This window comes from Adiantum capillus-veneris, chromosome 30 (genome assembly GCF_014529385.1).
Source record: "Adiantum capillus-veneris isolate H3 chromosome 30, ASM1452938v2, whole genome shotgun sequence".
Classification (NCBI taxonomy): domain Eukaryota; kingdom Viridiplantae; phylum Streptophyta; class Polypodiopsida; order Polypodiales; family Pteridaceae; genus Adiantum; species Adiantum capillus-veneris.
Genome location: NC_140960.1, coordinates 45,347,827 through 45,370,984, shown reverse-complemented (window position 1 = coordinate 45,370,984; position 23,158 = coordinate 45,347,827). Strand labels below are relative to the sequence as shown.

Below are 23,158 nucleotides of genomic sequence, written 5' to 3'. Positions count from 1 at the left end.
ACAATATGTTCATTATCGTACTAGTTAGCACTCCAAGTATGCTAGCTAGCATGCTAATTAGCATACTAGTTAGCAGTCAAGGTATGCTAGTTAGCATACCCAATATACCTGCAAGCATGCTTAGCTGGCACACCAAATATGCTAGCTAGTATGTACAATGTGCTAACTAGCATACCCAGTATTTTAGTTAGCATACCCAATATGCTAACTAACATGCTAGTTAGCATACTAAGTATGTTAGTTAGCATACCTAGTATGCTAGCTACCATACCTTGTTTACCTCAAAGAATGCTTAGTTGGGACACCTGAATGATGGCTCCGATACCACTTGTAGGTCCCTTAGGGAAACACCTTCTTGGGAGGTCACTATCCTGATACTATGGCTGCACATGCATGCTTGACTGTGATGTTCCGAGAATTGTTCAAGCCATCCACACCGCAAAACCTTAAGGTGTTAGAGACCTTTGATCTAGCCAATTTTTCCAAGCCTCATAGCTAGGAGCCGCTTTGCCTTCACAAGCTAGGCTTACCCCAACATTACCTGTACTTGATCTTACTTCCGTGGCCTATATAATGAGCCAACACTCTCTTCCTCTTTCCCTCATGCTAGTAATTCCATTTACTTTGTGTGTTTGTCCCTCATTATCAACATGTCATTATTGCATGGTTAGTAACCCTTTATCATATAGTCTATCTTTTAAATTTTTCCTAGGGGGTTCACAAAAGGCTACCTTATTGTGTCCTACAAGCCTGTAGGGTAGAGGTTATATAAGTTTATGAAGGTGCATTTAGAAAGCAAGGCTCCATATATAGCAATAAATAAGGGGAATTTGATGCACATAGGTGATGCCACCCCTTATCTAGTACAAAATTTCAAGGCGGATCGAGGGGGTCCACACACACACAATGAAGAAGTTCCATGCCAAATAGGAATGCATGACTTGTAAAGGAGAATTTGTACATAAATTATAACTAATTGAAGCTTTACATAAGGTATTTAGACTACAAGCTCCTTGCATAGTAACAAAGTGAAGAGAGTGGAGTGTTGTACATACCAGAATACATTTGCAAGTTTTGTTTTTGATTTCATGCCTTGAGAATTTAACTTTGGATTGCTATTCTCAAAAATAAATATAAGCATTCCTGTGAAGAAGAACAATAGGAAAATGCATGTCCATAGCTCTTTTGAAAAGGGTTGTAGGAAAATCCAAAGCTCCCTTGAACTGGCATGTTTGTAAGAAGTTACCAACTCCATGTTAGATGGGATGTAGGGATAAGTGAAGTCTACTAGTTTCAACCTCTCTGGTGTGATTGTCAAGTCTGCCACCACTCCATCAACATCCTAACCAACAGGAAAACAATTTTCATGATAAGGTTATGCAAGCTATGCATATATCATAATCTATCCTCTACGTTCTAAACTATTCAGAACTTGAAAGACATTATCTAGCTACACAATGAACAACAAAAAATTGTGTGTTTTCTTGAGTTTCACCAAATACATGTCCCTATCTTTGTTTTTTTTTTGAAGAAAGGTGGAATTATATTAAACTGCAATAGGTAAAAGAAAAGCACATACCCATAGGTAGGGGGTGGGTAAGCCCCTTACAAAGGGAAATTAGGACAAAATGAGGTCTCTCATCCTAAACCTAGTAACAAAATAGAACTTGGGTAAAAAGGATCTCCACCTTTGCCATCGTGAGGCTTTTTGAAGGTAAAAGAGGGTTACATCTTCAAGGGCATCAGTAGAAATATTACAATGATTAGAGGCCGCTCGGGCTAAGTCCTTCGTTAGACTTGAGATATGAGGGGGCTTTGACACATTAAAGCTGACCTAGTTCCTTTGCAACCATATGTTCCATAGGATAATACCCCTCCATATATTCCATAGGGTAACATCAAGCTCTTGACATTGGCCAAAAGCAGCAAATCCTTGACACATGTCTAATGAGGAGATTTGGAAGTATATATTCTTAATCATTGCCATAACTAGTAAATAAGCAAAACAAGAATAGAGGAGGTAAAGTAGGAAGTCTTCTACTTGTTAGTTGCACCTTTGAAACAGTCCATTGCTAACTATACTCTATAGATCTCTCTGCCCACACAATACCCCTTGGTGCAAAATATGCCATAAGAGGTAGCTGTGTTTTCTATCCAAGGGGAAGGCCCAAAGACATTTAAACCTATACTCCCATTGTTTCCAACTCCATTTAATTCTCCACTTCCTCTTCAAATTCTTTTTCATGATGTCCTCTAGGCCACCCATGTCCTTTGACTATGAGAACATCTCAAAAGTAATTCCCTACAAGTTGTTGTGCTTCAATGTGGCCTTATGGGTTACATTGACTTTGGCCATCAGTTCCTTTGCTCTCTCCAGGCACCAAGGCTTGCATTAGTTAAACTGACACTAAACTCCTCCAGTAGGTCCTCTTCATTCTTCAGCTTGTTGTTGAGAGAAATATTCCCCAAATTTTAAATGCGAGATGAAGTACTTGTGAGAACTAATTCCCAACTGCAGCTTGTGTACAGAAAACCCCTCTTTGAGGGGGATTTCAGAAGATTTTCATAAAATATTGTTTAGCAAAATGAAGATTTTCAGAGAGAGATCAAACCACACTGCCAAGTTGATTCCTCATAAAAGGAACAAAGTCCTTACTCTTCTTATGTCATAATAATCAATACTATAATTCTCGTAAATGATTTTCTCATATTAAACTGATCATTTAATGTGGCGAAGTGCCAGGGGAGAAAAAGCTAGAATATTGGTTAAGCTAGCAGACCGGCCACAGTAGGGATCCAAAGGAGGGAAAATAGGGATCCAAAGGGGGGGCCATCTGCAAAAGAGCCATGTGCAACAATGGGCTAAAAATACCCTAAGGTTCAGCCCATTAAGACTTCCAAAATGCTAAGGTTCCAAAATTCAAAGGTTGTGTCCAAAGGTCAACCCTAGGGAAAATTGGATGCTTTGTGTGTGCCCTAAAAGTCTTTGCACATCCCTACATGGGAGGGGGCGAGCCCCAAAGGTAGGGTATGAGAGAGAAAGCCACGCACACACACACACAGGCTCCCTTTACACAAAGGGAATGAGGGACACATGTCAGCTCCCTAGCCCAGATGCCCACAAGGTGTGCCCAATTCCTATTGGAAGACCCTTGAAGTGGACCAATGAGAATTAAGCTAGAGTAAATGTAGTTTAATTAATTTAGAAACATTTAATAAAAGAAACCAATGAGAATTAAGTCTCCTAAAAGACTATTGGGCAGTCTCCCAAAGGGTCCAATGAGCATTCAGAAGCCCCATGGCTTGCCTAATTTCTATTGGCCAGGAGGCAAAGGGGTCCAATGAGAGTTTAGTTTAATTATTTAATTACCTAAAGCTCTCACAAAAGGGGAAAGGGGGACACATGTCAGAAGGCTATCACTTACGCTGCTTAATACCCATTGGCTTGACTTGGGGAGGTCCAATGAGGCAAAAGCCAGACCAAATTAGCAACAAGGGCTCGCCCAAGAGAGAGAGGGGGCTGATTTTTGCTTGGCATTGACACACACACACTCACACTTGACCATGTACTGTGAAGGAAGAATACTCTATCTCCTCCCAAGATTTAATGGAGAGCTCATCACCTACTCCAAGCTTGTGAGATAGAAGCCTACATCAACACTCTCTTGGCATGTGGATGCAAATCCAACCAAGAGCCAAGCTTCAATGCATGCTTATCTCCTCTACCAAGCTAATTACTAAGCTAAGCTATGCTAATATGAGTGATTATGTGAGGAGATGTACATCTTTCTCGTGAGATACTCCTTCTTCCTCTCAATCTACTCTCATACCCTGCTAGCTCTCACCATCTTCGAAGGTGTGTGAGGTCTTGGGTCTGAGAACGGATAATTCAAGTTGTGTTTGATTAAGTGTTTTGCTTGGTGCATGAAGCTTCCATCTTCATTGCACTAGCTAGTCTTGAAGGAACACAAAGAATTGTATTGTACAATGTCTCTCTTGATGGGAGAAACCATAATACAAAGCCTTTTGGAGGGGGGGGACTGGCTCCATGCAAATCTGGTCCTCAACTGTTGTCAATAGCTTAATTTCTCTCTCTTTTGAAAGTATTGTCGATGCTATCTAACTAGGTGTTATGCTTTTTGTTGCTCTCCCCACCCAAGCACTCTTGTAATTCTCATTAGGAATCTATTCTAATGAAATGCCCACTATGTTCATGCTAATTTCCGCTACACATAAGTTATTAGGCCATTAAATGTTACATCTTATTTTTTTAACAGTGCAAACATAGTTTTGTCAGGTCTCTCTACCTTCTCGGCCCAAAAGTCCCTTGTCCAATGGATGGATGCCCTAGTAGCCTATACTTCTTCTAGTTCAAGTTTTTCTCTCAGCTCTAAGAGGGGAGGAGGAGAGGGCAATTGGGGGGAGTAGAGGATTCTAGCTCCTATATTTGGTCCCTTATCATCATACTTCTCTTTGCTCTTATTTACCTAGCTCTCTTCCTAAAGTCTATCATAATCCTTTGAGGTTCCTTAACTTTCCCATCTCAAGCGTTAAATGTAGAAGAGAACTAACGGAAGGGCCTGTGAAACATGATTTTCACTTTGTCTTCAACAGATTGAGTACCAAACAAATTTTGATCCATGTGAGGCCATCCCGCCCTAAATTTACATTCTTCACTTTGAAACTCAAATAGCCCTGGGACATGGCCTGATAACTGGAGAGAAGGGTCCTTAAAGAAGCTTACATGTTAGTGATCCTATACCATCTCAAGAGACATATATAACCTATCTGATCTAACTACTCTCAAACATTCTCCAGGTTGTCTATTTGACTAGGTAGTCCTTGTACCAGCAGAGATACCCAACAAGTTTAGAGATAGTACCAGATTGGACCAGGTAACCTTTTGTGTGCCACTTAAAACTTTTCCTTTCTGATTCCACCTATCACAGATATTCTCAACCATGTTAAAGTCACCCATCATAATACAAGGTTTATGATAGGTAGACAGCTCCTACCACATGTTAGCCCTTTTAGAAATGAAGTTAGAGGCATAAATAGAGATTCAATGCAGTATAATTAAAAGGATTGGACAGGGACAAGGCAATCCAGCTTGCATTTCTTGCTTTGTTAACTTGGTCACAAACTGACTATATTGTTTTAATATTTCTATAGCTATGTCCCCTTTTCCTTCGGAGTGATCAGTGTGGTACCAAGAATAACCACTACCCAATCTTTGAAGGCTATTAATCAGAGGCTAACCAAAAGCTAACCAATCTTTGAAGGCTATTAATCAGAGGCTAACCAAAAGCTGACCAATCTTTGAAGGCTATTAATCAGAGGCTAACCAAAAGCTTTAATCTTTGGCAAACAAAGAATATTAGGCTGACAGTTAGTGCTCAACATCCAATTTTTTAAGATCTCAGCTCTGAGAGGGTCAGTTAGGCCTTTGCAATTCAATGTGTAGCCTTTAATACTAGAATGGTAACATGACACTTTTATGTCCTTGGACACTTTTGTGTCCTGTTATTGACCATTTTGCTTGAATTATTTGAAGAGTATGAAAATGAATTTCTAGGTGCTATATATCCACAAAGCTCCTTATGAGCTCAAAAAACTTGATATTTTTTATGGAATATCGATCTCACCATTAACCTAACTCTTGCACAACATTTTTGAACCTAAACTGTGTGAAAAAACGGGTCTTGTTTTTTGGTTTGTTTCCAAAGTTTTGCATTTATATCACTCTAAACTTAATGTTTGTGAGGTTTAGATTGCTAGAGGATAAGCCTTTCATAGTTCTCAACATGTTTTGATGCTTCTAGGGAGAACTAAGTGTTAAAATTGAAAGTTATGACCACCTTACCAGAATTTCATAATCCTGTTTTTGGCCAAAATTAGCACTTTTATGATTTTTATGGTGGCTTTCTTTGATATCCAAACGCAATTTTGATTGTGTAAGTGGCATCTAAAACATAAAGCTAATCTTCCTTGAGTTTTGGGGGACCTAATACGGTATATAGCATAGTATAGGATGATGGTTGAGTTTTTTGATTGCTGCAGAATACGAGACATTTTAGTGTAGCAAGTATAGCTTTCTCAATATTGCTAGTTTCTTGGGCCAATTGTGTGTATTTTGTAGGTAGTAACCATATCTAATCATAAACTACAAATTTGGCTATATATTGAGTAGTTTCTATGGGATTCTAGAGGTCATAATGCTAAACCCAATTTGTCATGTTTGCTGTATTTAGCACTTCATCATTATCCCCAAGGTTCCACTTAGTATCTGTATTGGGCGTGACTATATAAACTTTGATGATAATTCTGCAGAATGACAAAAATGTAACTTTTTTGTACCTTATTTTTTGTCCCAAAAAGAAATAGTGAGGCAAAAGCAACCATATATTTTGATCACCAACCCATTGAGGTTAACGGGGCATTTTATCTCATGCTTTATAAAAATCCCCACTCTTATTTATACACAATCAATCGTAAGAAATGGCTATTTTGGGCAAAATGCAATGGTCCATCAACTTTGGAGGCTTGTTGTGACCAAGAGATGAGAAATTTTTTAAGTTTCTCATTTTTGCCATGTGTAGTAGTCTTTGAACTATAAGCTCATGAAAGGATTTTTCAAAATGAGTGGATTTACTATGGTTTTGGAAATTTTTTCCAAAACCCTCAAGGACACTTTTATGTCATGTTGGGTTACCAGAGTAGTGTTAATACTTCGGCACTTCATTTCTTACTACTTTTGGAGGGTTTCTCCATGGACACAAAGGCTTCAGTGGGATCTTTAGAAGATTCCTTTTTCTTTTTTGGTTTTCAAGGTTTAGGCATTGGAAACCTTTTCTCTTCAGCCTAAGTCATATCAATTGATTGGTTTGGGGAGGAAGGCAGCTATGTCTTAGTTGCATGATTCTGTTCCTCCAATTGTTTTTCAAATTGCTCATCCTCATTGTGTATCTGATTAGTACCAGCAGTCTGTGTATCGGGAATGGTTTCTCCCTCATCTTCAGAGGATGAGGATGAGGATAATCGTGTTGTTTTCTCCATCGCATTATCAGGTGGCCTAGGGAACTCTATCTCTGCTTCTTTGGGATGTGCCTAAGAACTGCTTGGGGGATTCAAGTTCTCCTCCATCCTCTGCTCTGCTTTGTCTCGGATAGGACTTGAGTGGTTGTCTTCAGGAATGTCTTTGTTGAAAGGATCAAACGCCTTCTCCAACAAAGGGCTGAAAGATTTTTTGAATCATTAGAGGCCTTATTGCCCTTATTTCCTTTGACTATGTTTTCTTGATACCGGTTGAAAGCCTTCTACATTGGACTTAGTGTTGTCTTCTGGAGGACTAGACATTCCTTAATAAAATGCCCTTGCTTCATACAGTGAAAGCATGCATTTGGCAGGTTCTTAAATGCTACCCTCTACAGATGCAACAAATTCCCTATAGAATCTTTAACACGTATCACTAATTCTAACTCAGAGGCCACATCCACCTCAATAAGGAGTTGGCGATCCCATTTAGGGTTTATGCCCCCTCTAGCCCTTTGACCTAGAACTTTCCCAAAACAAGAACCAATGTCCTTCAACCAGGGGTAGTAATCTACTAGCAAATTAAGGAAGTCCACCCACACAAGGACTTTGGTAGGCTTTGGGCCCCTAAGGCTAAAACTAGTTAAACACTGACATAGGGGTATTTCTGATAATCCGTTGGCCTTGGCTAACAATCTGTCAAAAACCTAGATAGTAATTATTAGGCAGGTATTGCACTTGCACGACTCTGATATTCTTGTTCTCCCATTGTTGGGAGATCCAGGTTTTGAGGGTTTCCAAGGAGGGTCTCGTCCCATGGCATAGGCCAATAATTACCCAGTCTTGAAGCTAAGAATGCCAAGCTTCTAGTTCCTTCAGGGTATTGTGACCCCATTTCGGTTTCATGTGTCATCTTCATCTGAATCTGCCTCTGCATCAGAAGAACCTGAACTAGCAGATCGGGCAGGGTTAACGTGTCTATTAATATCTTGCTAAACAAGGGCAATCTCAGGCTCTCTCCCTTCTCTATGAGAAGGCACAGACGTAAAATTAACAGTATTGTTGATTTCATTCATTCACCTCAGACTCAAAGAAGAATACGCTTTGTTCAAAGTTAGAATTAAATAGAACATGAGGGTTACCTTGCTAATGAGGATGAGGTGAGGAATGAGCAGGAAACTAACCCATGACAAGTTGAACCAAGGATGGAACATCGCCACCCGTCACACCTCCGAACGGGACCTGGGTTGAGGGTAGGCATTGCAGCCATTGCTACATAGGAGGGGCGTGACTCCGTACCACAGGGAATGAAGGGGAAGTTGTTGATCAGGTGCCTCCATGCATGAGAGAAATCGACTGCATCGATGGACCATTCTAAAACAGAGGGTTAGGGACGAAATTTACAGGGACATTACCTTCGATTCCTATGGGCCTAAGTGAGGGCGAGACTGATTGAGCAAGGGTTCATCTGTGAACTAGTCCGTTGCGCAAAGCTTCATGCAATTCCATCACCGTCCTCCCCAAAAAGGAAGGTGGAAAGGAAAGCTATACAACAAGGAGTGGGCACGAGATACTGGTCCAAAGGCGTTTGCCGAGGGAGTTTGACGGTCATATAGGGCATTCAGTCCTGCTCGTCCTCCCTCCTCGTGCCCTTCAAGCCTGTTTTAGAACTCATGTCCGTCTCTTTTTCTCCATGAACACGTTGTGTGAAATATTGCTTCTTCTTCTAGAGGCAAGTCATCGTGGTTTTCTAAGGATTGTTAGCTTGTATATAAGGAACACGACACCTCATGCTGAAAAAGTTTCCTTATATGCCCTCTCCTTTTCCTATCAAACGTCCAATAGCATGAGGGGACAAGACACTGTGTGCAGACAATCTATTGCTCCCAACCTCAGTAGAGACCAGGGTGATCACTCATAGGAGCCGAGTCGCTAGTCAGGTGGCTCTCCGAGAGAGAGAGAGAGAGAGAGAGAGAGAACCTGATCGGTGATCATCCTGCGCAGCATGTCATCGTAAGAATATACAGAGAAGGGGATGAAGTGGTAGCTGGGGAGGGGGAGCCTTTGCGCACATTTTCGAAAGACCTCCACAGCCAAGCCCGAAAAGCTGCAGGTGCTATCGACGGCGCCATGAATATTATGAGCGCTAGGGCAGACGTGCGATACAAATGCATCGTTACTGGAAGACGGCACTAGCAGCTTAATTACAACCTGATCAGATTCTGCAGCAGCTTGTGTAATATTACTGCCCTCCACATGAGTCCACAATCTTATGAGCAGCAGTTGCTACAGCGCCCAGCGCCGCTACCAACCCAATCGACCAGATATAAATAGCAGCCATAAATTTCATCAGCGTCCCCCCCCCCCCCCCCCCCCCTTTCTACTCCCCTGTTCTGTGTGTGTGTCCTCAACAACAGAAATAAGATGCAAAACGAAGTCCCTTGATAGAGAGAGAAAAGAAGAACAGGAGGAGGAAGAAGAAGAAGAAGAAGAAGAAGAAGAAGGAAAAGAGCAATAAGGTTGTCAAAAATGCACGGCATATAGAGAGCGAGATGAGAGACCCCAAGAAAGTGGCTTTCAAAAAGTGGCAAGCCGGACATACCTCATCACTATATCACACGGGCATGGTCAAATGGGATCAATGGTGGAGGAGGAAAAGGCGACGCGCATCAATTATGGATCGTCAGATCTCAGGTTGCTCCGAATTTACCAATTTGCCCCGAATCTACTAATCGACCCACATTTACAATATGACATACTTGAATCGCCTCTATTTCAACGTACGCATGAGGGTGTAGTGGTTAGTGCACATGGCTCGTGGTGGGGAGGTCGGGGGGTTCGAGACATGGGTGCGAATTGACCCGAATTTACAAGCCTGCCCGAATTTACTTTTCTTTCCAAATTTACCAATCGCCTCGAATTTACCAAATGCGCATCCGACGGCCCAGATCACCTAAGCCGTCGATCCCATTTGAGCATGCCCGTGCGAGATATTGTGGAGGCCATACAATTACTTAAAAGTGGCAAGCCATATTTTGACTTAAAAGTGCATGCATTTTACCTCGGAATTCCAAAAACCTATGGGCTAGGCCGCATGGAGACGGTGCTCCCGCTTTCTAGCTTGAGCCTCCAGTCACCATGCAATCAATGAATGTAGTCAAATGACCGGTCAAAAGCACTACAAAGGAGCAAGGAAATGACGGCCGCTCAAAGGACTTGGCGATCGCTATCTTGAAGCAAAACACGAGAGCGAGAGAGAGCGAGAGGAGAGACCCAAGAAAGTGGCTTTCAAAAAAGTGGCAAGCCATATGATGACTTAAAAGCACACGCATTTTGACTTGAAATTTCGAAAACATATGGGCTAGATGGCATGGAGATGCATGGAGAAGGTGCTCATACTTTCGAGCTTGAGCCTCCAGTCACCAGGCAATCAATTAATGAAGTCAAATGGCTGGTCAAAAGCACTACAACGCAACAAGGAAATGACAACCGCTCAAAAGACTTGATGGCCTCTGTCTTGAAGCAAAAGACAAGAGCAAAAGAGAGCGAGACGAGAGACCCAAGAAGTGGCTTTCAAAAGGTGGCAAGCCATATAATGACTTAAAAGTACACGCATTTTGACTCCAAATTGTGAAAACTTATGGGCTAGGTCGCATAGAGACGGTGCTCCTGCTTTCCAGCTTGAGCCTCCAGTCACCAGGCAATCAATTAATGCAGTCAAATGGCCGATCAAAAGCACTACAAAGTAGCGAGGAAATGACGGTCGCTCAAAAGACTTGATGGCCACTATCTTGAAGCAAAAGACGAGAGTGAGAGAGAGAGAGATGAGAGACCCAAGAAAGTGGCTTTCAAAAAGTGGCAAGCCATATAATGACTTAAAAGTGCATGCATTTTGACTCAAAATTTTGAAAAACCATGGGCTAGGTGACATGGAGACAATGCTCCTGCATTTTAACATGAGCCTCCAATCACCAAGAAATCAATTAATGTAGTCAGATGACCAGTCAAAAGCACTACAAAGCAGCAAGGAAATGACGGTCGCTCAAAAGACTTGACGGCCGCTATCTTGAAGCAGAAGACGAGAGCGAGAGAGCGCGGGATGAGAGACCCAAGAAAGTGGCTTTCAAAAAATCCATATAATGACTTAAAAGTGCCTGCATTTTGACTCAAATTTTTGAAAACCTCTAGGCTAGGTCGCATGGAGACGGTGCTCCTACTTTCCAACATGATCCTCTTGTCACCATGAAATCAATTAATGCATTCAAATGGACGTCAAAAGCACTACAAAGTAGCAAGGAAATGACGGCCCCTCAAAAGACTTGATTATTGTTATCTTGAAGCAGAAGACAACAAGCCACTCACTACTTTTGATGCAAATCTGAAGCATTAACTCTTGGTACTAGATACACAGCCACCAGTAAAGCTTGATTGGGCAATTTGCTAAACACCGCTGCCACTCACCGACCTAGCCTACCATGCAGTCAGTCATGTACGGATGACCCAAGTGCTCAAAGAAAACCTAGGTTTAGAGCCACATTAAGATTTAGACATTTTCGCATGTAGAAAAATGACTTCTTTCTCACTTTTTTCATATAGTGCATAACATCATGAGCTTCTAGTCGGGAGGCATCGCATACCTAGCTAGGTGCGATTGGGGGCAGGGGACTGTCGGCCCCCCACTGCACCTAGCGAGGCATGCGGCACCTCCCTCACAAAAGCTCATGATGGTATGATAAGTCACAATGTGGGAGTTTGTCCAAAAGTTCTTGTGAACTTAGTCATGACCAAGTTGCCAACTGGTCCCCCTCCGTTTTTGTATTTATATTTGTTGTATTCGTATAGAATTATTAAGTAATGGTCTATCATTGGATGAGTTTGTTCAAAAATTATCCTTCCAAGATAAGCGGGCCAATAATGGGATGGGTTCCACTTGAAGAACCCATCGGCGCTTTCAAAATAGAGTCAGTTCTCGTGGAGACGGGGTTGGCAACTAGTTGCCAACCTGCAACCACGTGTGGTTGAGTTCACATGGCGCACACCTTATTTTTTTGCACCTATGCTGCCCCCAATTAAAGGCAGTACTATTAATAAAAAAGTGAAATGTTGGCGCTAAACTAATAAAACGAATGCCTGCTACAACAACACAAAAAGATCGTTTGTGAGCATTCTTCCTACAACCTACTCCATTACCATACAGATAATCCCTTCACCTGCAGTTGGGCAAGCATCGCACTCAATTTGTAATACACAGTCTGTCTCAACAAGTCTTCTCTCCTATGCAATGTGGCTGTGAGATTATTATTAATCTTCCCATATAAATCGCACGACTCTAGCTGCCCACCAGCAGTCGCTTCCACTTCGGTTGCTCTAAACGACACTAAAGCTTCTATCCATGGCCTTGCCCGACACTGTGAGAAAGGCAATCCATCAATTATTGGCCCTCTTGGCTGTGGCAGTGACTATTCATGTTCGGCAGATGCATGCAACCCAAACCGCCAACCTGGAGATGGAGTTCGAAGAGGCAGAGCCAGCTAATCGCTTCTACAACAGTAGGCAATCACAACATTTGTCTGAGTGTCGACGCCGCAATCTTTTGATGATGGGCATGATCAACGCCAAAGTACACGGAGTTGCAAAAAGGGTCATTCAACAACGTTCAGTGGGCCGCTTGACTCACTTCTACGTCAAGCCTAGGACAATTGACTGGTGGAATTTTTATGTGATGGCTACGCGAGGTGATGATCAGCGTTTCAAGGAGGTTTTCCGGCTGACGGTATCCCTTCTATGGCGGGTTAGCTCCTTTCTCTACGATCAGCTCCGCCAACGGGATATCCCAGGGTCGTTGAGGACAATAAGTGGGAGGGTGCTATCAGTAGAGAAGATGGTGGCAATTGCCATATTGCGCTTGGCAAGTGGAGCCAGATTGATTGATATTGGTGAGCATCTTGGGGTTGGTAAGTCAACTGTCTCCAAGATTGTTTATAAGTTTGTTGATGGCTTGCTCCAGTACAAAAACCGCTTCATTCATTGGCCGAGAGATGCTATTGACATCGCGCATGTAAACGAAGGTTTCCAAACGCAAAGAGGTTTGCCAAATTTCTGTGGAGCAGTAGATGTGACTCATGTCAACATGGACAGACCCGTCGACGGTGATGCTAATGATTGGTTTGATCGTAACAAGAATTACTCCATGTAGTGTCCAGTGCATAGTCGACATGGATCTCCGCTTCATAGATGTTTTCGTTGGGTGGCTTGGATACACAAATGACAAGCGAGTAATGAGAAACTCTACCTTCTACGGCCGTGTGGTGGGTGGAAGGTATCTTTCAGGTCCGCAATTTGTGGATGGCTTTTCAACTGGTGTATGGTGCCATACCTAAATCTAGACACTAATCGTAAGGACTTCAATTTCAAATTTTCCTCCACACGAATAGTGGTGATGGTGGAGCGTGCTTTTGGTCGGCTCAAGCAACGTTGGCGGTACTTAAGTGGAAAAATTTCTAGACCCAAGCCTAGATATGTGGCAAAATGTGTGGTCACGTGCTGTATTTTGCACAATATCTCTCTGAATCCCGAGTCCTACTTGCAAGAGAACCATGCTGACTCCTTGGTCAGAGAGGAAGCCTACCCTCGAGGATCCAATGTTCGCGCAAATGCATTGCCCATGAGAGACTCTCTTGCAAAGTACTTGGAAGAGGGTGTCGCTTGACATGCATTTTACGCCTCAGTTTTTGTATCTTTTCAAACATCTGAATAAAATTTACATCGTCTGCAACAAACTGTTCGCGAGTGGTCTCATTACATTGCCCTTTGATATTCGAGTATCTTCAGTGTTTACTTTGATCATTAATTCATTTTTCTGATCATGTCTCAGTTACTCTCTTCTGAGAAACTGCTCACAACTTTGATCGAATTTCTATGGTCAGACTACACACCAGAGTATACACCAGCAACCAGACTACAATGGAGCACCACATCTTAAAATTCATTTCATTCACATGTAGCAAACCAATGGAGATCGACACAGTCAATGGCTCAAGTACAGCCTCAGTTACAAACACCTCAAATTCAAAGTTAAGAGTATTGGGAAATAAGAACTCCAGATCAACGGATAGATAAATGCAGAGAACATTGGCAATCACAACAGCACTTGCGCTCACTTCTGACGGTCCTCCTTAAGCACATCTGCAAGGCTTTTGATGGAGGATGCAATTTCAAACAAGGCCATGTTTGAGCCTCGCTCAAGTTCTCGTCTTTCATCGCCACATTGTCGTTCGAGTTCAAGGCGGCTACGTTGAATCTCATGGTTTGCTTTGAATTGCTGACGATTTTTCTCGACGACCTCTTTCTCCCAAGCAATCCGCTTGACGTCCGATTGCTCAAACCAATCTACTAGTTCCCGATTCACCTCCTCGAGGTCTTTGCCAATCCTTGACCGTGCTGGTTAATTGTTTCCTCTTGTGCCCACTGGTTCTTTCCTTCTCTGTGCTGGCTCCCTCACTGGGTACTGGAGGTGGACTTTCTCGAGGATTATCTCCTGGCTCCTCTACTGTCGCATGCGATGAGGCCACATCTGCATGGTAACCATAATTATACAATAAGAAGTGGGTAGCAAAATATGATAAGAACTGAAAACTGGACTTCAAAACCGCAATGGTTTGTGCAATTACCTTGATTGCCATCAGAAGACGTATCAAACAATCCATCACCAGGGTTTATTGCCTTAGAATCACCGTACCTCACTTCAATGACAGAGAACATATCGCTCGAGAAGCTAATTGGCAGCTTTTTTGCTATGCGTTCTCTCACAGTTAGCTGCCAATATGATCCTTGACCAGATGGAATGTGCCGTTCATAGTCATATATCGACTTCCAGTCCCTGAAAACCCTATTCCATCTGTTCATGCATTGCTTGCCAGTTCGATGCACATTTGATCTCAAGCAGATTTGTGCAATGTCCTCCCAACGATGCTTCTTAGTTCTCATTTTCACCACAAGCCCTCCATGCTCAATGATGTCATCCATCTCCAATTTCGCCGCTATGAGTGCGTCGGTCTCTTTGGCATCCCAATTGTCCTTCGAAATACTGCTTCACTCCTGTTCCTCTGCAGGTCCTGCTTCGTCCACCTGGACATCCTCAGTAAAAACGCCTTCAGAAATGCCATCGAGGGATTGATTGTGCTTAGCTGCGGGGGGGACATCGTTGGCACGGGAGGTGCGGTCCTTGGCCGTCCCATCTCAGCTTGAGTTATGTTGTATGCCCGTTGAAGAGGATGATGAGGGTGCATGGATAATGCACACATTGGGAGCGACTGTCGAGGCAAAGAATTTGGCCTTCCACAGTATAATGGTTGTCTTGCCATGCTGCTTGCAGGGCGTGGACTGTTCACAGTAGCTAACGACGGTAGTGGGAGCATGCCATTTGAATGTGTCTGTGCATGCATGACGGCCGGCACTCGATCAAATGGCATTGGCGTATGCACAAGAACACCATCAGCCAAGGGAGGAGAAACAAGCTGCTCAAGTTGACTAGATGGAATGAAACTATCATTGTCAAACTGAGAGCAATCGCTGTTCAAGTCCCAACCTTGCGAATCCATGGCCTACAATGGACAATAAGCAAGTAGATCAGCTCACAATAACATAGTAGCAGGCTTCCCAATCTCTCTTCAACTGGCCCCTCTTTCTCGCACACATGCAGACACACAATTGAACACTTGTTCAACAAGCATTTCATGAGTGAGAGTGAAGCCAAAAAGAAGACGAATAGCTCCATACCAAAAAAGGACACGATACAAAGCTGTTATAGTTGCCCCCAAGCAAGGTCTATTTTCCCGAGGCGCATAAAACCATGAAGCTGAAAGTCACAGAATACAAACAAGGCAACCAGCTGACAATATTTCTCCCTCAAGGTATCGTCTTCGGCGAATATAGCAAAACGAAATGAAAGATCTTTTACTCTCACCACGTCAGACAATGAACCACAATATAGCATGAGCACCAACCAGTTCATGCTTTGTGACCACTGGCTGATGGTGATGAACGTCATGATTATGCAAGCCACACGTATACGAAACACACCTGACTACATATCATGAATCCTGCGAGCTCTATTTTATTGTAGGTGACGTGGATTGTAGTTTTTATATCCCAAACAACAAGCAATTCGGCATGCAAGGAGTGCAACCAATGTAGGTGTCAATCTCTGTGTAAGGTGAGCACGCAGGATTCTAAATTGTCTCCTCATTTTGGATTGAAGCCTCAAAACCTGGGCGAAGTGAAGGAAGCTTCAGAACTATTGCAAAGACTGACATGAAGTGCAGGTCGACACAGTCAGCGAAGCGAAGGCGAAGTGAATGAAGCTTCACAACCATTGCAAAGAATGACATGAAGTGCAGGTCGACACAGTCAGCGAAGTGAATGAAGCTACTCAATTCATTCATGTATGCGGGAATGCAGATGAAGTACTCACCAATGAATGTATTTGTTTTTTGCTGCCTTCTCCTTGTTGCGCAGAGAAAAGATTTTGGAGAAGCTGGCGAAGAGATTGTCGAAGAAGAAAAAACCCCGCGAAGATCAGCCGCTCGTGACCGCTTTGCAGGAGCGCAGTTAACGGCATGATATTTCACATTCAGAACCGAAGTCCTCGCTTGTCGTTTTCTTCGGTTGCCATGGTGCTCCTCCCCCAGGCCTGGAGCGGGGCTGCAACAAGTTCGCAACAAGTGCGCAACATTTTAATAAAGTTTCCTCGTGGGAACTAAAAATGTGCGCAACCAAACGCCCATGTGAACTGCTTCAGGAACCAGTTATGGGTGTTGGGGTTTCACGCCCCGTGGTGGGACACAACCCGCGGACGCCCACCCATTACTTATTCTTCGGTTATATAGAGAATAAGGAGTGTGATATGTTTAGTCTCGCATAGCTCCACCAAAATAGAGTCTCATGCTCATCATCCCCTTCCCATTCTCTCCTTCCCTCTCTTGCACAGATCACCGGATCTATCAAGTGGTATCAGAGCTCAGGGCACCCGAATCCCGAGCCCCAGCTAATCACGTGTGCACCGACCTTGAGCAAGGGAGTTTTGGAAAGCTGTGCAGGACCAAGCAAAGAATTGGGATGAGCTTTGGAATTTCTTGAGAAAGCTTTGAAGCTTTGCGGGAATCGAGGGATGCAGCAGCTCAAAATCTTGAAGCAACTGAAGCTCGTCGGGCTGAAGTGAATGGGAAGCAAAGAAGGAATCATAAGCAGCAGTAGAACCGAGCAAACAAGGTCGGCATCCGATTTGCAAGGAGTTTGCACTGCAACCGTCAAGCAGGTGTTCAAGCCTTTGCAAGGAGGAGCAAGATTACAAGCCTTGAAGCAGCAACAAGGGGGTTGGTTGACAGCGGGTAGACATAATCAAAGGCAAGCTTGGGAGGCATCTACGCCAAATTGAGCAAGTCGACAGCGAGTGCAAGCAAGCACTATAACCGAGCAGGGGGATAACTTGAGAATCGGAAGTAAGAACGAGCAGCGAGCAGCACTGCAAGGGGACTCCGCTGTCGACCAGAAACACACCTCGAAACAGCATCATCCGAGCTCTTTAGTTTCTGCAGTTTTCGGACAGTGATAAGGAATTCATTTTTTTAAAAAATCTCAAGCTCATACATCTTTTGTGTGCAAGGGTCCGCTCTCACGGAACCCTCAACACCCCAACCTCCGACTCTCCGACACCACTCATACCAAGCTAGAGAGATAGAGTGAAAGATTTTCTCAAAAAAGAGAGTGATCAAGAGAGTGAGAGAGCCGATTTGTGAGAGAAAGTGAGAGAGAGAGAGAGAGAACCATTTCAAGGCTTCGTCTTTGATTTTAGGAAACTCTCGTCCAGCGGTGGGAGGCGGCTTCGACATCGGGGATTAGTTGGTTCGACACCAAGACCACATCTCAAGCATCGACGAGAGTGGATCGGCTCTCGGTTAGTTCTTCGACATCGACTCAATTTTTGACATCCTTTCAACGGCACGGCACATCGGTTTCAACATCGATTTCAGTGACCACCACTATGACATTTGGAGCACATTACCGCTCAGATAGATGCACAAAAACAAAGGAAAAGTTCAAGTCAAAAAATCTCGGAGGCAGTAATACTGGAGTCAATGCTCGCGGTAATGGTCCTTCAGCAATGCACACGGTAATCGGCCCGGCTATATTTCCTTGCTTATTTCCGCGGGTGTTACAGCAAGAATTACCGCAAGCATTACCATGCATGTGAGTATTTTTTTAAAAAAGCAGATGACCATTTGGATGGTCCTTGGTAGGACCCATCCAAATGGTCATTTGCCTTTATTTTCCTATACAGTTAATAAATTAAAAAACAACAATTTCATTGCACAAAAACTTTGGGCCAAAATCAAATGTTTAATTATATTGGAGAAACTGTTCATTACAAATTGCCCAAATAGGCGATGCATGGCGGCTATACAACTGTGGCCAAAAGAAGACTTTGGGCCAAAATCAAGTGTTTAATTATATTGGATATTACAAAATTGCCCAAATAGGCGATACATGGGGGCTATACAACTGTGGCCAAAAGAAGACGGGCTCAAAAACACTCGGAGGATTGAGCTACTCGGATCCTGGGACCTCTTGAGGGACTGGAAAAGAAAAAAACAACAAAACCTTTAATTAATACAAATGGATACATAATTCTGCATGCACTCATTTAAAAAAAAAGTTCACACTTACGGGTTGTAGTGTACGACATGCATTTTCAAATTCTTCGCGATTGATTTTGTTGTTTTCATACAGCCAGCACCATGTCTGATATTCGGAGTGGCTCTCTCTGTATCTCTGGATCTCTCGACTTGGGAGGGTTATAGTAATATTTTGCTATATATCAATTTAAAAATATCACAAACCTAACCTTATTACCACAAATTAAATCAATTCAAATAAAAATACGCGCACTCACAAATTTATCTTTCCATGCTCCTTTTCCGCCCGAGCCGTAATGCGTGGGCGTTTGCTGCGCCCTCGCCTCCACCTGCCGAGTGTGCGCCCTAGCACCTGCCGCTCTCTCGTCCTCTAGCTCGCCCTGGGCTTTCTCCCACTCCTCGTCGTGATCATTTCCAGGGCGATAGTTGTGACCCTATTCGCTTTGCCGCCCTCCGTACACTGGACTTCTTATTTTTCAAGAAATTCTTGACGTACTCCTCGAGCCACTGCCTGGAGAACTCTTCCACTTCCGGATTAGGGAACCGCATGAGCAATGTCGTGTGAATGTACGTCAAGTTGGCTGGGTCCCGATCTTTGAAAGATTTAAAGCAATCTTGGTATGTCGAGTCGATCAACTGGTTAAGGTGCCCTCGAAATGTCCTCCCCAAAGAGGAACCTAGACCCACCTCCCCCCCTCGATGTATATAATAGTAGTAGCCACGAGCATCTGGGGTGGCCGCATCACGGTCCTCATCCTCATGTGGATCTCCAAGGGGTAAGCGAGGAGGTCGGGGTGTAAGAGGAGGTGAATCTGTAGCACTGCCCCCTCCACCACCAAAGCAGCACTAGCCACTACCTCGACGAGAGCGTGAGCCACCACTACGGGAAGAGCACTGGCCCGAGGCCCGAACCGCTGGGTGGTGTAGGCGACGGATAACTCAACGATGCGGGCGTGGATCACTGCGAATGCAAGGTGGAGGGAGGTGCGGGTGACGAGAAAGTCGAGGGTAAGGTGGAGGGAGGCGCTGTGGGAGGCACACTCTGCACGATCGGAGTGCCGACGCCCGGTGTCGCAAGCGGTGAGAGCCCATAGGCAGCCAACTGTGTAGGTGTGTACCGCCCTAGAAGACTCTGTTGCGAGGATAGCCACTCTGCCTGGGCGCGGTATGCCCTCTCGAGTTCGGGGTCGTGTATTGCATCTCGGAACCATCGAAAGCCGAAGGTGGATTGTGGCTGGTGGGAGGAAGACTGCAAGTAGTAAGCATCACAAGTGTCCTCGTAAGAGAGGCCCTCGGCGAGGAAGTCCTCTATGGATAGATAGCCGGGCGTGGAAGAGGATGCCATATCCTACAATTTCACAAAAAAAAGGGACCCTAATTAACATTGAATTCTAGTCAAAGTGAGATTCTTTATTGCATAGGATTCCTCCCTGCATAGGATTCCTTTTATCTCCTATTTAAGAAATGGTTTGTGTGCTTTTTTTTTTTGCATCCATTTAGAGTGTATGTATGTGTGTGCTTCTCATTAATCTATTGTGTGTGTGCGTTAGTGTGTGGCAAAGAAATTAATCTAGTCTGTGTGTGTTGCACCTTAATCTACCGTTGGGCTTCCCGGTGACCATTGGGGTCTCAATCAACATCATCGCACACCCACATGGAGGTATGTTTTGGTATGCTTGTAACGCATGCACACTAATGCTTGCATTAGTGTGTACTTGGGCAAGCATTAATGTGAAAACACACTAATGCATGACCAAGCACACACTAATGCAAGCGTTAGTGTGTGCTTGTAACGTATGCACACACTAATGCTTGCATTAGTGTGTGCTTATGCACAAATTAGTGTGTGAAAACACGCCAATGCATGCACACACACACACTAATGTGAGCATTAGTGTGCATGTAGCGCATGCACACACTAATGCTCACATTAGTGTGTGTGTGTGTTTGTGTGCATGCATTAGTGTGTTTTCACACACTAATTAGTGCACAAGCACACACTAATGCAAGCATTAGTATGTGCAATTTTTTCACACACCAATGCTCACAATAGTGTGTGCTTGTGCATGCATTAGTGTGTAGACACACTAATTTGTGCACAAGCACACACTAATGCTTGCATTAGTGTGTGCTAGAGAGGTATGCACACACTAACACTTGCATTAGTGTGTGCTTGGGCACAAATTAGTGTGTGGAAACACACTAATGTATGCACACACTAATGCTTGCATTAGTGTTGCATTAGAGTGTGATTGTGCACAAATTAGTGTGTGCAAACACACTAATTTGTGCACAATCACACACTAATGCAAGCATTAGTGTGTGTGTGTATAATGCATGCACACACTAATGCGGGCATTAGTGTGATTGTGCACAAAATAGTGTGTGAAAACACAATAATTTGTGCACAATCACACACTAATACAAGCATTAGTGTGTGTATAATGCATGCACATAATGCTTGCATTAGTGTGTGATTGTGCACAAATTAGTGTGTGAAAACACACTAATTTGTGCACAATCACACACTAATGAAAGCATTGGTGTGTGCGTGTGTATAATGCATGCACACACTAATGCAAGCATTAGTGTGTGCTTGTAACGCATGCACACACTAATGCGAGCATTAGTGTGTGTGTATAATGCTTGCACATACTAATGCTTGCATTAAGGTGTGCTTGTGCATGCATTGGTGTGTAAACACACTAATGCATGCACAAGCACACACTAATGCAAGCATTAGTGTGTGCTTGTAACGCATGCACGCACTAATGCAAGCATTAGTGTGTGTATAATGCATGCACACACTAATGCTTGCATTAGTGTGTGATTGTGCACAAATTAGTGTGTGTGTGTGTGTGTGTGTGCGTGTGTGTGTACAATGTGTGTGTGCATGTTAGTACATGTGTGTGTATGCATTGTGTGTGTGTGTGTGTGTGTGTGTGCAATGTGTATGCATTGTGTGTGTGTGCATGTGTGTGTGTGTGTGTGTGTGTGTGTGTGTGTGTGTGTGTAGAAGAACGAGAAGAAAGAGAGAGAGTTCGAGCACTTACAATCGTGACCTTGATCGCTTGGATATGGTGGGGATGGAAATGAAGAGAGTAATAGAGCTTGGAGATGGAGAGGGAAACATGCCCGCGCAGAGAAGGAGCTCGTTTTTGAATTTTTGGCATTCAATTTCGCGGGGGCACGTAGGTGCCCCCTTTATATAAAAAAGTTTGCTGGAAATTTTACCGCGTGTATTACCGTGTCTGCTACCACGTGTATTACCGCGAAAATCGCTGATGAGACATTAAGGTTACGCCGATTGGATGACCTCTTGTACCCACCTCTTTACCCTAGAGTCCCCTCTATCTTTAATGAGTGTCAGTCATGTCAGTACCAACATTCTTGATTCTTCTTTTTCTTATTAGTGTGTGGTCGTGTGTGCAGGTCGATTGGGATGACGTGGGTCCGCCGGTTGGCGCAGAATGAACTCGATGGTTGAGCGAGCGACTACCATGTCCATGTACGCGATGTAAGCGTGCGATTGCACAGCTTCTGCGTATATGCTTGGCTCACGTGGATGATTATGGACTATGGGACGATCCGAGAAAACGCGCTCGAATGGAAACTAGCAATCCGAGGGTTTTGACATCCATTGATGTCGCTCCTCATTGGAGTGTGATCGGGGGCAGAGGCGAGAGGAGGACGAAAGAGCGATTGCACCAGGAAGCAGTCATGGGAGGGGGGTCACACCCGCCGTCCGATGTGGGTGGGTCCACACGAGCACATGCGCATCCTACATCCACCACATATGGGTATCTCCCCACCACCCCGCTCCACATGGAGGTGGAGGAAGATCATTTGCATAATATGGTTGAGTATCTTCTTGCACGTGAGGCGGCGAATGAGTGCGAGCATGAGTGTGCATGTGAAGAAGCCGCCCAAAAAACCAAAGATTCATTGCTAGAGGCAGCACACACCGCTCTTTACGAGGGATGCTCCTACTCCATATTACGAGCATCCCTTGAGATCTTGAATATTCAAGCAATGTTTGGATGGAGCAATGCAGGGGTCGATGCACTATTGAGTTACGTTTAAGTGTAATAAGTGTTAGTTGTAAGTTTTTTTCGTGGTTATATGCAATAACGTATGTTCTTTAATTATGTCATAGGATATTAAGCAAGATGATGCCTAAAGGCAATCATCTTCCAGAAAATCGAAGGAAGGCATGAAAGGTGGTGAGGCTTGGGATGGACTATGATCGCATACATGCATGTGTCAATGATTGCGTGCTATTCCGCAATGAACTTCCAGGGTTTGATACTTTCCCCGAGTGTGGATAATCAAGGTACAAAGAGGGAATGCAAGGAACCACAATACCTCGCAAGGTTCTTCGTCATTTCCCCCTCATTCCCCGCATCAAGCACATGTTCAGCACCAAAGGAACA

The 23,158-nt window shown here is 43.8% G+C and overlaps 2 protein-coding genes across 3 annotated transcripts; both read right to left on the bottom strand.

The window, feature by feature from the left end:
* Positions 1-996: 996 nt before the first annotated feature.
* On the bottom strand, positions 997-12,260 carry LOC147417882 (glutamate receptor 3.1-like). The gene is made up of 3 exons (XM_086507050.1): positions 12,243-12,260; positions 9,013-9,318; positions 997-1,342 (listed from the first exon to the last, which is right to left on the bottom strand). Exons 1-3 carry the CDS (start codon positions 12,258-12,260, stop codon positions 998-1,000), a joined length of 669 nt encoding a protein of 222 aa, XP_086363176.1. The 3' UTR covers position 997.
* A 1,790-nt stretch (positions 12,261-14,050) lies between these two features.
* LOC147417881 (uncharacterized) lies at positions 14,051-17,557 on the bottom strand. 2 transcript variants are annotated; one of them, XR_015187300.1, is made up of 3 exons: positions 16,505-17,557; positions 14,703-15,635; positions 14,051-14,605 (listed from the first exon to the last, which is right to left on the bottom strand). XR_015187300.1 is itself a non-coding variant. In XM_086507150.1 (2 exons), the coding sequence occupies exons 1-2, from the start codon at positions 16,649-16,651 to the stop codon at positions 15,072-15,074; spliced, it is 711 nt and encodes a 236-aa protein (XP_086363276.1). In that variant the 5' UTR covers positions 16,652-17,557; the 3' UTR covers positions 14,051-15,071. The 2 variants fall into 2 exon arrangements, 1 of the variants encoding a protein (XP_086363276.1); XM_086507150.1 differs by having other exon boundaries at positions 14,051-15,635.
* Positions 17,558-23,158: the final 5,601 nt, after the last annotated feature.